This window comes from Ictalurus furcatus, chromosome 3 (assembly GCF_023375685.1).
Source record: "Ictalurus furcatus strain D&B chromosome 3, Billie_1.0, whole genome shotgun sequence".
Taxonomy (NCBI): Eukaryota; Metazoa; Chordata; class Actinopteri; order Siluriformes; family Ictaluridae; genus Ictalurus; species Ictalurus furcatus.
In genome coordinates this window covers 33,810,697-33,826,180 of record NC_071257.1, presented here as the reverse complement: position 1 = coordinate 33,826,180, position 15,484 = coordinate 33,810,697, and the positions used below count along the sequence as shown (strand labels likewise).

At 40.8% G+C, this 15,484-nt stretch overlaps 1 protein-coding gene across 2 annotated transcripts in view; it reads right to left on the bottom strand.

The window, feature by feature from the left end:
- galnt7 (UDP-N-acetyl-alpha-D-galactosamine: polypeptide N-acetylgalactosaminyltransferase 7) overlaps positions 1-11,969 on the bottom strand; it is a 35,991-nt gene extending 24,022 nt beyond the window's left edge. For both annotated transcript variants that reach the window (XM_053622121.1, XM_053622120.1), the window contains exons 1-2: positions 11,736-11,969; positions 5,051-5,496 (exon numbers count right to left, since the gene is read on the bottom strand). In XM_053622121.1, coding sequence (XP_053478096.1) covers positions 5,051-5,496; positions 11,736-11,858 — 569 coding nt within the window. In that variant the 5' untranslated portion in view covers positions 11,859-11,969. The remainder of the gene's footprint in view (positions 1-5,050; positions 5,497-11,735) is intronic.
- Positions 11,970-15,484: the final 3,515 nt, after the last annotated feature.

Sequence of the window (15,484 nt, the reverse complement as noted above, 5' to 3'; positions counted from 1 at the left end):
CAACTGTATTACCAGTGAAGTGCCTTGACACACGCACTGAAACAGGAAGTCAGGGCGGGACATATCGAGTGCCCCCCCCCTCCTTTTTTTAAAAACAGCCAATAACGTTCACCTTACCTCACAGCCTGGGATAAGCTGTAATTGACAAAGATAAAAAAATTTTTTTCAATTTAACAATGTAAGTGAATGGAAAACTGAATAAAACGGGCGGGTTCGAACAGTCAGACACGTTTACGACACGTGCTTGTGGATACGATTTCTCTCGCTCAACAGCGGCAACTTCAGGAAGGTGATTTTTATAAGAACGGGGGGGCGGGACACTTCAGAATCTAGAGAGCGTTTGATTGGACAGAAATTCTGACGAGAAGCTGAAGTGCAGAATGAAGTCACCAAAATTGCTGATCCCTATCAGTGGTAGAGAGAGAGAGAGCGCGAGAGAGAGAGAGAGAGAGAGAGAGAGAGAGAGAGAGAGAGAGAACGAGAGTGTATAAATTTGAATGTGTATATCTTCTAAATGCAAACAGGGTCATAGTTTTTGCGCACACTACCTTATATATAACGGGATCACATGTCGCTGGAGGACAAAAAAAATACCTAGTGTCAACAAAGCCTACAATATACATCACTTCTATATACACACTACATACAAAGTTGTGTTCCAATCAGAAGCGTCCTCAGTAGACGGCGTTTTTTGGGCTGAATATGCACGCTCCTGAGAAAAGGACTGTCCCGAATGTAAGGCATGTCAGAACATATTATATATATAATTGATTGATCATATTTGGTAAAAAACTGGAAATTTCTTATTTCATTAATTAGTAATGATGTACCTACATAAACCAGCGTCAGGTGATTAAAGCCATTTGATTGGTCGTGTATTAGAGTAAAACGTCTGACGCAATCCAGGACTGAATGAAGGAATTTTGGCAAACAGCACCACCTTCTGGCGAGGTGAATTATTTATTTATTTATCATCCTCGTTAATGAAGTGTTTTTATGATTGGAACAGGAGTACACTACCGGTCAAAAGTTTAGACACTCGTTCATTATTTTTATTTCCACATTTTATAATAATAATAATAATAATAAAGCTCTGAAAACTCATCAAAACTCTGGAGTAACACAAATGGAACTATAGGAATTATGTTGTGATAAAAAAAAATCCAAAATAATTTAGTATTTTAGCATCTTCAAAGTAGACACGCTTTCTGTCTAGAATTTCCAGAAACGTATTCTTGGCACCCGATTTCTTGAGGAATTTCCCCGAGATGCTTTTTAAACAGTATTAAAGGAGTTCACACCTACGCCGGACTCTTCTCGGCTGCTTTTCGGAAATATTTCCCTCCGAGTCGTCCGCTTAAAAATATATATATATTTGTGTAAATAAAATGTTAGTTTCCTAACGAAAGGAACGAATACGTCGGCACGATTATATTTTTGTGTACGACACCGATTTCACACATTTAATCATACACCTTCAGATCAAAAGAATTTTAAGATCATGGGGAACATTTCAGTCGAGTGTCCACAAACTTTTGACCCGTGGCGTATACCTATCATGGTGATCGTCTGAGGGAGGGGAAAAAAGAAAGAAAAAAAAAAAGAAAATGGAGAAATCTAAAATTAGACACGTTAATGATGTGTTCGAAAAGAAAACACAATGTGATCTAGTTCTCAGGGCCTCATACGCAAACTCACATCTTTAGCATTGTGATGAAAGGAAAGAAAGAAAGAAAGAAAGAAAGAAAGAAAGCAAGCAAGCCCCATTAAGCACAGAGCAGCTTTGTTTTCGACCTGGCCTGCCTCCATGTGCACCCTGCTGCTTTCTTCTGCAGATCTGACCTCTTGGTGTGAGATAAACATGCTGCCACAACTCGCTGCTCTCACACGTCATCTCCCGTACTGCCGCGTAGGATGCTTGGGAGGAACTGATGGGTGTTTGAACTGGTACATAAATCGCGCTACGAGGAACAGGACAGAACTCGCCGGGTCAGTTTGTGTCTCATGCCCTTTTACACGCCTGGAGCCGAGCAACATGAAAAACCTGCTCAGGAAAGCACACCCCAGTCACTCCTTCAATCTTTTGAAAACACAGTTAAAAATGAAAGAAAGGAAGAAAGAAATAAGTGTGTGTGTGTGTGTGTGTGTGTGTGTGTGTGTGTGTGTGTGTATTGAGACTATGACTGACAGAAAGCATGTGAACATCAGACTCCTGCTCTCAATGGTATATTTAAATCAAACCTTCATCCAAAAAAAAAACAAAAAAACACACATTACATATGTCTACACGGAAATATTTGTGATGTGCCAATTGCTTGTTTTTCCTTATTCCTGTGAGAATTCCTGTGAGAATTCCTGGGAGCAGTTGTGTGCTGCACTTTCACATGTCACAAGGGGACATTCCAAGTGCTTGCGTAGTTACAATGGTTACATTGTTACGGTTACTAAAGAAAAAATAAATAAAAATTCCACAAGGGTTACCATACAGGTGTCTCCTTTACACAAATGAGCAACAGCTTCTTTCCACCGGTGTTCGTCACGCTAACAGCCTAGAACCAGTGGAGACGTTAGTGCAAACGTTTGATTCCCAGAATGCAATGCGGCTATACGAAACCGAGTTACAGCTCTCTTTAGAAAGAGATGACGCCTGGGCTAAATCCCACTGCACCGCTATCAGCAGTAGAGGTCAGCCGATTTCGCCGATTAAATCGGCACTGATGAGCGGTAATCGCCGCGGGAGCGTCTGAGAAGGGTCCGCTGTGCGACAGCGGCCTCTAGAGGCGAAATACCTATCGCTGGCAAATTTTGTTGTGTTATTTGAAATGCTTTTTGATTCCTTTTCTGTGCCTCTATTTTTATTCACTTGGAGTGGTACTTTTGGGTTCATTTTGGATTTTTTATTTACTTTAATATTTATGAATACGTTGTAATAATATTTACAGTCACGGTCATGATCACTGCCGAACGGACCGTAGTGTACGTACACACTGCAACACGCCACCTTGAGTGCACACAACCTGAGGCACTTGCCACGTACATGGAGCAGGTAAACAGTGAGGTTTACTGAGAAACATTTTTATCATGAGGGTGTGGAGGTCAAACAGACTTCTGCGTTATGCAACACGCTCTGAGGAAAGCGCTATCTGTACCCGAGACTGATTGGGGGTGGGGGTGGGGGAGGGGGAGCGAGAGAGAGGAAGAGAAAGTATATGCCCGTCCCAACCAAGGCCACAGATGTAGAGCTGACAACCCTTTCACTCACTGATCAGAAATGAAATAATAAACCACTTCTAAATAAATGATTATACAAATATATAAACAACTTATTTGCATTCAGTGTAAAGCACGCTGCGACCCAAAACCAGTCCAGGATTTCACGATGTTACGAACGCAGAAATGAACGCAAAATCATGCTAACGCCGCGATATTTGGAGGCACTTTTATTTATTGTATAATCAGCACAACGTTGTGGTATATCTTCCAAAAGTGCTACAAAACAGGCGATCGCTCATTTTCGTCTCTTCAGTCCTTGTCTACTGCGTTAGGAATGTAATTAGTCAAATATTCCCGATATTCCCAAGAAAATCGAGAGAGAGAGAGATTCATTATAAAGAAGCCGATAAAGAGGGATTTATAGAACCAGGTATATTAAGGGTCAGAATCTGAGCAGTGACACTGTGCTTACTGACCCGCTCATCGTTTTCACGCCTGCAAGCAATGGCATCATGCAAAATCATGTTCGTTTGAAAACAAGGTGTGGTTTAACGTCTACAAATGGCGTGAGCGCTCAGCCGCAGTTCAAAAGCTCCATAAATGCAAACTCAATGAGACGGAGCTTTACTGGATAACTCCAGTACACAATCCAGTGGACGTTACATCGGACACAATTCGAGTTGCTATTCATTATGAAGAACGTATACGTGGACAAAGTGTTTATAAATATATACATATATATATAAAATTAATGGTTGCATAAAATTTACCACAAGGCCTTACTTTATCAATCTTTTAGTAATGTTAGAAATGCCGAAGTAAAATTTTCCTTCAGACTCATGAAAGTTTCAGAAAGGCAAAGCAAAGCTCATTTGCATATAGCGACGCCCACAAAACTCTGAAGTGCGCAGACAGAACGAACGATCAGGGGAAAGTCTTCCGTCGGCCGAGGTGCTTACATCACAGCTTATGGAGCAGTTTGAGAACACCCGGTTTTAGTGATTGGACTTGTTTAAGATTAAAGCTGTTTGCTCAGGAGTGACCGGGAATGTCACCAGCCCTGCTCAGGTGGAAATACCTGCCTTTCCTGTCTCACCTGGGCATAGCACACGCTCGGGCACTCTTCTAACGCTATATGAGGAGGCGTTTCGAAAGATTTGCTCACCGTACCTGTAACAACGCTCTAACTCAAAGCCGATATTTGCTAACTAGCCTGGCTTGCTCTCTAGATTAGATTTATGATCACCAATAATGCAGAGAAAACCAAGTCTGCTCATGAGGAGTTTGTTTGCCTTTCTTTGTAGCTTTAGAGGCGGAAAAACAAGAGAGCGGCTTGTGTGACTTATTCAAAACGATGTAAATCTTCTTGCTGTTTGGCGCGTAATTTGCGAGCACAAGGCATCGTGTAGCACTTTTGGGTTTTTTTTTGAAAAAGCGTAATTTTTTTTAATGTATCTTTTATAGAGGGGGGAAAAAACATGGTGGGGGTGGTGGCACTTTAAAAATAAATAAATAAAAAAACAGCTGCATTATTCTAGCCACACTGAACCCCAGAAGTATGCAAATGTAAAAAAGAAGAATTTGTGAGAAGAAAAAGAAGAATTTGTGCATAGAAGAAGAAGAAGAAGAAGAAGAAGAAGAAGAAGAAGAAGAAGATGCTCCTTGAGTTACTTTGACTGCATCTAGGCATTTTAAAAAATGCATATCTTCTGGTCAGGTATCTCACAACTCATATTGAGACATACAGCATTACAGTGCTGTTAAGACATATGAACAAGGGAACAGATTTGAGGGGGGGGGGGGTGTGTCTTCATTTGAAACGCACTCTGATACTCACTCTTCATGCCGTAAGTCACTGATGCTCCTGTCCAGTGAGATCATGTCGCTGGCCACCATGTTGAATCCGAACTCCTTAATGCTGTCCTGCACCGAGTCTTTATATTCGGGTCCCAGAACGAACGGCTTGCTGCTCTCTCCCGGCCCTCCGGGGACTCCTGGAGGCTCCGGCTCTTTGGGCTCGAAGTTGCCCGGGCTCCCTCTGCGCAGAACCGGGTCCGAGTAGATATTAGTGTGGGGTTTAAACGTGACGTACTGCTTCTGAATGATGTTCTGCTGGTCCTGAGGTCTGAGCTTCAGGTTGGGCTTGTCTCCTCCGTTCCTCTGCCTGATGGCCTCCAGGTCTACCTCCACTCCTTCTACGTGAGGCCAAGGCACCACGGCCTTGAACTGATCCCCGCCGTCGTTCGGAAGGTTCGGGACGGGGTTCGGGGCGTCTCTTGCTTCCTGGAAATTAAGGGAGAGCGTCGTCACAGTGAACAAAGATGATGACATTATAACACACACACACAAATACATACAGCTCCTTCAAGGTTGGATTTGGTCTAGCTCTAGATCTGAACAGGAAGCTTTCCCATAACATACTGATGAGATGTACTTTCTCTCAGTAAGAAGTTCAGACAATATTCGTCATGATCCTCTGGGGATTGTAGGTGGAAAGCGAGCTAAATGCTTCAACTAAGAATAGTAAAATCTCATAAGCTTGAAGAAACTGTTCAAATCATTTGATATTTTGAAAGATAAAATGTTAATTAAAAATTAAAAATCTCTCGACGGATACAGTCGCGGTCTGAAGTTTACACATGGGGCTTTCAATAATTTCAATGAACTTTTCTTTTTTCTGGGGCAGAATGATTACACAACATACATCTTTAATAAAAAAAAAAAAAAAAAAACAATATATATAAACTATATAAAATTTATACATCCAGCTGAAAAACATCTGAAAGTCTATTAATTTTGACAATAAACCTGATTTGCAGTGGGGGTTGAATCAATGTGTTTAGAAATGTATCATTATATCTGTATCACTGTATCATTACAACTATATTATGTTTCCTTTTAATAAAATGTTCAACATCAGCCCAAAACATCTGTGTGCAAATGCAATGAAAGAAACGATGAAAATGGTTTCTTTTTCATGATTACACACGAGTAATCCATACTCAATTTGAAACGTTCCAATGCATGTCTCTCACGATAACTGCCATGCGTTATTTTACATGAAACTTCCTTTATTTGGTTATTGAGAAAGAATTTATCAGCTGATCTCCAAGCATTACACCAAGTTCAATCTTCAAAAAAATCTAGCTGGGGGGGGATATGTAACATTGTTTATTACGTTTCTAACACAATCATTTGAAACAGTATCTTTTAAGATGTTAGAGTTCCCAATAAAAATGTTGTTTTTTTGGTTTTTTTTTATACAATCAAGGTTAGTGTTTTCACTACAGTCATTCTTAAGAAGAAACCGTACCTTTCTAGGTATAGAATCCATTACAATTGCAAATTCTTTAGGTTTAATTGGGATTTTAAACTTGTTAAGAAATTCTGTGTATGATAACAAACCTCAATCACTGTTCATTAACTCAGTGGTTCCCAAACGTTTCGAGGGCAAGGCTCCCCAAATGGCATTAACATTTGACCGAGGCCCCCCTTTTGCAAGATGTCTTTAAAACACATTAAAAATACAGACTTCTGAATATACCCCCTTTTTTTTTTAATTAATAATAACCTCTTTCATCTTTACATTACATGACATTAGGAATTGATTGTGTGTGTGTGGTTGTTTGAGAGTGAGAATCATGTATTTATTTATTTTTCACACCAAATTGTTGTGGCCCTCCGGGTGTCCCCTGGCGGCCCCCACTTTGAAAACCACTGCATTAACTGATTGACTAATACAATGTTATTATCGAACCATATATTAAATATTGGTGTTTGTATAAAATGTCTGTTATTCCAAATCATATCCTCTAGGGCAAAGGTTTTCAACCTCTGCGATCATGCCTCATATCATCGTATAAAGAATTCACAACATTAAAGTCCATAAATAAAGTTATGTGTAATAAAGTGGAATGACACGAGGAAAAAAAAAACATTGAACACGCTAACTGAAAATGTATTTAATTCTTAGTGGAGAAGCCTTTGTTTGTAATGACGTCTTCGGGTCGCTTCCTGTATGAAGAAATGAATGGGCCGAGTATTCAGGTGTGATTTTGACCCGTTCTTCTAAACATATTGTCTTTAAATCTTGTTCAATTTGAATCCAGTCAGGTGACTGACTGGGCCATTCTAATGCCTCGAGTTTTTTTCTCTGAAACCAATTGAGAGTTTCGTTGTCCTGCTGGAAGCTCCACCCACGTCTCATCATCATCATCATCATCCTGGTGGATGGCAGCAGATTCTTCTCAAGAATCTTCCGGTAAAGGGTTCCATTCATCGTTCCTTCAATTATATGAAGTCTGATAGTACCATGTGATGAAAAACAGCTCCACACCATGATGCTTCCACCTCCAAACTTCACTGTTGGAATAGTGTTTTTAGGGTGATGTGCAGTGCTATTTCTTCTCCAAACATGGTGTGTAGTATGACAGCGAAAAAGTTCAATTTTGCTCTCATCTGACCAGACTACACTCTCACAGTATTTCATAGTCTTGTCCAAATGAGTCGTAACAAACTTTAAACGAGCTTCGACATGCCTTTTCTTTAGTAATGGAGTCTTGCGGGGTGAGCGTGAGCAGTGGAGTGCATTGCCTATTGTTTTCTCTGTGACGATGGCACCTGCTACCTCCGAGTGTTTCTGGAGCTCTTTCCGGGTGGTCCTTAGCTCTTGGGCTACTCTTCTGACTTTTCTTCTGACTCCCCGGTCTTGTGAGGAGCTCCTCTGCATGGCCGGTTGATGAAGGAGAGATGTTGCTTCCACTTGCGGATAATGGCCCCGACGGTGCTTACTAGAGGATTCAGAAGTTTTGAAATACGTCTGAATCCGATTCCATCAATATGTTTTGCAACAATGAGGTTGTGAAGGTCTTGGGAGAGCTCTTTGCTTTCACCCATCGTGAGATGTTTCTTGTGTGACACCTCGGTAACGAAAAGCCTTTTTATTGACCATCAGTTTACTAACCCAGCTGATATTAATTTGTACAGATAGGGTATAATTACTTACGGATTTCAGCTGGTTCCTCGCCTTAACTTGACTTGGAGGACTGCTTTTTCTTAGCGTGTTCAATACTTTTTTCCCCCATATCATTCCACTTTATTACACATAACTTTATTTATGGACTTTAATGTTTCCCCAGCTGTAAATGGGCAAACACTTTAGCATCATTATTTAAAAGACTAATCAGTGAAGAATATTTTTATTCGGTTTTGGAATTAACGTAATGACACCTTGCCTTAACGAGTCCGGCAATTCTCCTTTTTCTACAGACTCTTTATATACAATAAGCAAAAAATACAGTGCTTAATTTCTTCCAGTTTTATTTCTTCATCACAGAATAATCTGAAGTCATTACTAATGGTTTTTGCAGAGTGAACTAAATTAGAGGTGTAGATACATTTGTAAATTTGAGTAACATATTGGGATATCTCCATATGATATATAAGGGCTGCACGATTATGGCCAAAATGATAATCCCGATTATACTGATCAATATTGAGATCTCGATTATTTATCACGTTTATGAACTGATTTTAGTGACGACATATTTTTTATTGCACTTTCACATTTATTAAGTTTTCTCATGCCACAATATAACACACAAGTAGGCATGAGAAAACTTGGGCTGGTCAATTATGACAGAATTTAGGAAGACAGTGTGAGCCATGACACATTAATTTACCATCTGATAAACTAAACTGAATATTTTCAGTTAATTTTGAACTGAACTAGTTCGAACTAGTTCATCATCTGAACGTTGATTCAGAATGCAGCATCATGCCTGGTCTTCAACCAGCCCAACACAACCCATGTCACACCCCTCTTCATCTCCCCTCCATCGACTTCCTGTAGCCGCCCGTATCAAATTCAAGGCCTTGATGCTCACGTACAAGACCCTGTCTGGAACAGCACCTCCAACCTCAACTCTCTCCTTGAAGTTTACATTCCCACACGCAACCTGCGATTGGTTAACGACCGACGCTTAGTAGTACCTACTCAGCGTGGCTTCCAGAACCTTCACACTAACCTTCCCTCAGTGGTGGAATGAACTTCCAACCTCAATCCCAACCTTCCAACGTCAAGCCACAGAATCTCTCACTATCTTCAAAAAAACAGCTAAAGACCCACATCTTCTTAACTAAACCCTAAAACACCAACCCTACATTATCCTTTCTATATTTAAAAATAAATAAATAAATTAATTAATTAATTAAAAAAATGACTCTCGCTCTTACACCTCAACTTTGCTTCTCTAGAACTGAATTATAAATGTTGCATAGTAGCGCTACTTGTACCGTTCTCCGCTTGATATCTCGCTTTGTTTGTATTTCCTCATTTGTAAGTCGCTTTGGATAAAAGCGTCTGCTAAATAAACAAATGCAAATGGAAATGGAAATCTAACGCGTCTAGTCCGACCTCACAGAAGAGCTGCTGAAAAAGTTCACGCTGGCTCTGATAGAAAGGTGTGCTACACTAGCTCTTACGCCTGCCCATTTTTCCTGCTTCCAAAACGTCAACTTCGAGAACTGACTGTTCACTTGCTGCCTGATAAATAAACACCCCCCCCACTCACCCACCCCTCGACAGGTGCCGTCGTAACGAGATAATCAACATTATTCCCTTCACCTCTCGGTGGTTTCAATGTTATACCGTGCATGATTAAAATACACGGTGTATAATTAAAATGAAATAAAACGTTGTTAGGACGTTACTCTAAGTAAACCCTGTCCTATAATTAATAGACTAATTCACAGATTTTAAAAAATTTTAATAAATAAAGCCTGTCTAGGAGTAGAAACGGCTGTACCTGTAGAAACAGAAGCACAAATGCTCATGAATGATTTAAAGAAACTCCAGGAAAAGATTCTCTCAAAAACATGCACGTAGATGCACCGGTGACTCGAAAACGATCACCGAGTGTGAATGAATGATTTTCTCCCGCACCTCTGGATGAACCGTAAACTGATTTCCTTTTCAAACCGAAACCAAGCAGGAAACAAACCTCAGGCTCTCTAATGTAATCACAGGGAAAAGAAGAAAAGAAAACAGAAATACATATTGAGCAAATATAGCGATCAGGGGGAACAGCGTCACACAGCGGCGGAGTAAACGTATAGAGCGTGAATGTGAACGTGTGTAAAGTAAACGTGTTGTAAATAATAAAGTACAAAAAGTTTATTAAGTATATGAAGTAATGATTTTATATATATCTTCTACATTAGTGCCAGATTAAGAGAAACGCCATGATATTACATAACAGACTAACAGATTAATTCTCCCCTAAAAACAAATAAAGGAAATAACATCAGAGACTGATTTGATACATCAGAAGAGGAATGAAAATTTCTTTGATTGACTGATTGATCTTTGCATTAATTTTCTTGTCTGAGGCGTGTGTGTGTGTTTGTCTGTGAGAGATACAGTATATACCTGTAAGCAGTCAGTCTGAACTGTGATAAAGAAAGATTGGAATATGATTAACCAGGTTACACAGCTTTCTGAGATATGATTAACGCCGTGTTGACAATACCGTGCCACTTGATGACGCCGCCTTACTGATAGCACGCACACACGCGCGCGCGCGCGCACACACGCGCGCGCGCGCGCACACACACACAGAGCAGGGTCAGCGTCTTATTCCTCAACACCTTACTGCTGAACTAATCATTAATTAATATTACGCTAGGGGAATAAATACATTTCTTTTATTTAAAAAAAAAGGCATTTAAGATGTCTAAAATAAGATGATGGAAATCTCCCGGTTAATCGAGTCGTACAGGATGGACGAAACCGAACACCGTCCTGAGCGGTGTGGAGTTTCTCGGGTTTCCTCAGGGTTCTCCGGTTTCCTCCAAACTCGCAATAAACACGTCAGTATTAGCATGACTGCTGGATCTAAATGGCTCAGATGTGTGTGTGTGTTATACAGAGACTACCCAGAGAGTGTTCCTATGGATGAATGGATCAATGAATGAATGGATTTAAGTTCTGGTTGATGTGGAGCACAAAGTTATCACAAGTTGGGTTTTTTTGTTTGTTTGTTTTAAAAGGCAAGGTCTTAGAACACTAATTTAGATAAATGATACCTAAATTATAGAAGAGAACATTTTTTTATTCTCTGTTGTTGTTTTATTCTCTTCCCTATAGTAAGAGAACACACTTCCGGGTTGACTGGCTCCTGGATGATGCCTCTTAGCTTAGCTTGTTTAGCTAATAAATTGCATATTTATCTAGAGAATATAACTGTAATACAAAATATAACGTACGGGATTGTTCAAACGCGTGTTTAGCATTAATATACATTAGCTGTTACTTTTTTTTTTGTTCAACAGTCATCTTGTTATTCGTATTTCACGGCTAGCTAAAAACAGCTATCTCCATGACAACGACACCAGGTTAGCTTATTAGCATGTTGACGTTTTGCTAGCTAAACGGGCAAAATGCAAATGGCTGCCGAGTGTATTATAAATAAAAGAATGAATATATGATCAAACTGAAGAGAATAAGTGAATAAAACACTCACGAATTTGCCGAAGGGGGTTTCATCCCCCGGTTTTGGAGACAGAGAGGACCAGAGCAACACCAGCCCCAAAAATGTGCCGATTACTAATAAACTCCGGAGGATAAATCCGATTTTTAGCCTCATTGTGCAAGCTGTGGTGTTGCCACAATCATATACAAAGTCCTAAACCACCCAGAGCTAGCTTAATGCTCAGTGCTAGCCCTTCGTGATTCTTCCACGCTTCCCTTTATTGCGAGAGAGAGAGAGAGTCGCGAGCGAATCGGTTCTTTGTTTGAACGAGTCATTCAGAACAAACGATTCACAAACAATACATCCATGTACTTTATGTGCTTATGTTCTGAGCCATGGATGTTATTAATTCCGATCTGAATGAGGACATATTGTCACAGATTTCAGTATGATATATGAAATTACTGCAAATCAGAATCAGGGATGCTTCTGGGGGGTTGTTTTGGGATGTTAAGGTTCAAGATTAGGCCTTATGTAATGTGCATGTGAACATGTTAACTGCCTGATGGTGTACAGCAAAAAACAGTCCCTGTAGATCCACCTAAAATCAACTAGAGTTTCTGTTAAATGAATATATTAGCATATGTGCGTCAGGATCTTGTGATCTCCCTGGACAGCTCTCGGATCTCACATTCGGTCACTGGGGTATCCATGGACAATCAGTTGTCCTTTTCCTCTAACATTACTAATCTGACACGCTCATGCTGATTTCTCCTTTACAATATCAGAAGGATTTTTCCATTTCTATCCACACAGGCCACTCAGGCGCTTGTTCAGTCCCTTGTCATTTGGAGACTGGACTACTGCAACTCTGCCTCTGAGCGCCATTCGACCTCTGCATCTGATTCAGAATGCAGCTGCGCGACTTGTATTCAACCTTGCTGAGTTCTCCTACACCACCCCATCGCTTCTCTCCCTCCACTGGCTTACTGTAGCTGCTGCATCAGATTTAAAACACTGATACTTGCCTACAAAGATAAAAACGGACCACCCACTTACCTCAAATCACTTATCACACCCTGCACTGCACCACATACTCTCTGATCATCTAGCACCGCTCGACTAGTCCCACCATCTCTCAGGGTATAAGGAAGACATCCATCAAGACTCTTCTCTGTTCTGGCACCTTGGTGGTGGAATGAACTTCCCCTAGATGCTGAGTCACCCGAGGTCTTCAAACGACGGCTAAAGACCTACCTCTTCCTGAAGTAGTTAAATTAGCACTTTAATTAAAAAAAAAAATAAAGTTTTGTCTGTGTGCTTTTCTTACTATATTACCTCCCCAACAGAGTTTTTAGACTGATGGCATTCTTAATCAGTGACCTAGTGCAGTGGTTTTCAAAGTGGAGGCCGCAGCCCCCTTGGGGGCCGCCAGGGGGCGCCCGGGGGGCCTCAACAATTTGGTGTGGAAAAATAAATAAAAACATGATTCTCACTCTCAGACAACCACACACACACAATCAATTCTCAATGTAATGTAATGTAAAGATGAAAGAGGTAATTATTAATTTAAAAAAAAGGGGGGGGGGATATATTCAGAAGTCTGTATTTTTAATGTGTTTTAAAGACATCTTGCAAAAGGGGGGCCTCGGTCAAATGTTAATGCCATTTGGGGGGCCTTGCCCTGGAAAAGTTTGGGAACCTCTGCCCTAGTGAACCAGTATCAGGATGTATTCGTTGATATGCTACATATTTTAATGCAAATAAGGACCCGTGATGACCTTAAACGTAACCGTGGGGACATGACTGGAATTAGAGTGTCCTAAATAAAAGCCCAGCGTAAAAATTGTACATACATCGACGTTTACGCATTGCGGCGATACATCGGATCGTTGGTTATTTGATCAATATATCGATCCATATCGATGGATCGTCGTACCCCTGTTCTTTAAGGCGTTCTGGATGAGGGCGTCTGAGGCATTCCATCATAGGAGACCACACACACGAGGGCATTTACACCTATTTAGAGGAAACCCACACGTACATGGGAGAACATGTGAAACACCAAACAGACAGGAACCTGAGCTCAGGATCGAATCAGGGACCCTTGAACTGTCGGGCTGTGACGCAACCCACTGTAACACTTTTGTCCTCTCAACTCAGACTTCGTCTCGAATCGTGTAATTTTCACGTTGGATATTTTCAAAGTGGGAATTCTCCGATATTCAGCGTACTACTAACACCGGGCTCGTGCACGTAAACAAACAAACAAACAAAAAAACGCCAAAAATGTGTTGAGCATTGGGAACTTTTTCGATGACAGTCTATAACTGCGATTTCCAATTGTCATATTCGTGAACGCAGCAATGGAGTACACTAACTTAGAGGGAACATTGTAGGTTTTAAGATTAGCAGTCTTTCCTGTACAGAGGCTGTTTTGGTGCGGTTCAATAACATGAGCGACTGTGTTGTATTTAGTTTAGGGTAATTTCTGTTTAGCGCCTATATCCCGGCAAACAGGGGACGTCACCCGGACGTTGCGAACGTCCACTTAGGTCCGGTTTATAACGTTGACTGGCGGACGTTCCGAGGACGTCAGAGGATATCAAATCATAACACTACTGAATGTGTTCATTTCAGCGAAAGTCCCCTAAGTGTCCCGAATGGCCGCTGGACGTCCTGCGAATGTCCGTAGGACGTCAAGGGGACCCTACACATGGACGTTCGGGGGACTTTCGTAGAGGACATTTAGAGGACATCCTGTGGACCTTTTTTTTTTGTCAGTGATTAAGTGATTGTTGCTACTGTGTAAAATATCCAGGTTCTACATAGTCAAACGCATAATATGTGATTGAAGAAATATAATTTGTAGTGCATGGTTTGACTTTTTTCCCCCCCGCTTCCACTTCTTTGACTTACACGAGAGTTGCAATGTGTTAAGAAGCACTGTGAACTATTAAAGCCACTTCAACTGCAAGGAATAGCACAAAATGAGGTTTTATTTCTTTTATTTATTTATTTATATGGACAAACAGACAGCCTGAAAGGGTTAGGATGAACATTTTTGAGCTCTCTCCTCACTCCAGCTCTCTTAATTCGATATATTTCAGGCTTTATAAATGAGCTAATGAGATACATCAAGCTCTGGTTCTGGATAAAGCTCTGAGTGATCACGCCAAACGCATCGCACGTAGTTCGATTCACTTAATCGCGTTTGTTCGAAAGAATCGACTCATTCAAGCGAGTCGTGAATCGTGAATCCAGAGCAGGAGCTGTTTTACTGCTGCAGGCAAAAGTTGGTGAGTGAGTGAGTGAGTGAATGAGTATGCGCCACGTAATCTCACGGCTAAACACACACGGATACGGAACTGAGCACACGGATATTATTATATCGGTTTGCTCAGGATTGTCTACACACAGCTATGTATCCATGAGTAGATACATGTGGATCTGTTTGAAAGAGAAATGCTAATGACTTACTGGTGGTTTCAACTGCATCATCACAATTGATTTCTGATCTATTTGACTTTGATTTTCTATCAAATGTGAAGTATACACTGAAAAGCCATAACATTAAATCCACTGACAGGTGATTATCTCGTTACAGCGGCACCTGTCGAGGGGTGGGATGTATTTATTTATTAGGCAGCAAGTGAACAGTCAGTTCTCGAAGTTGACGTGTTGGACACAGGAAAAATGGGCGAGCGTACTGTAAGAATCTGAGCGACTTTTACAAGGGCCAAATTGGCTTGACGACTGGGTCAGAGCGCTTCCAAAACAGCAGGTCTTGAGGGTTGTTC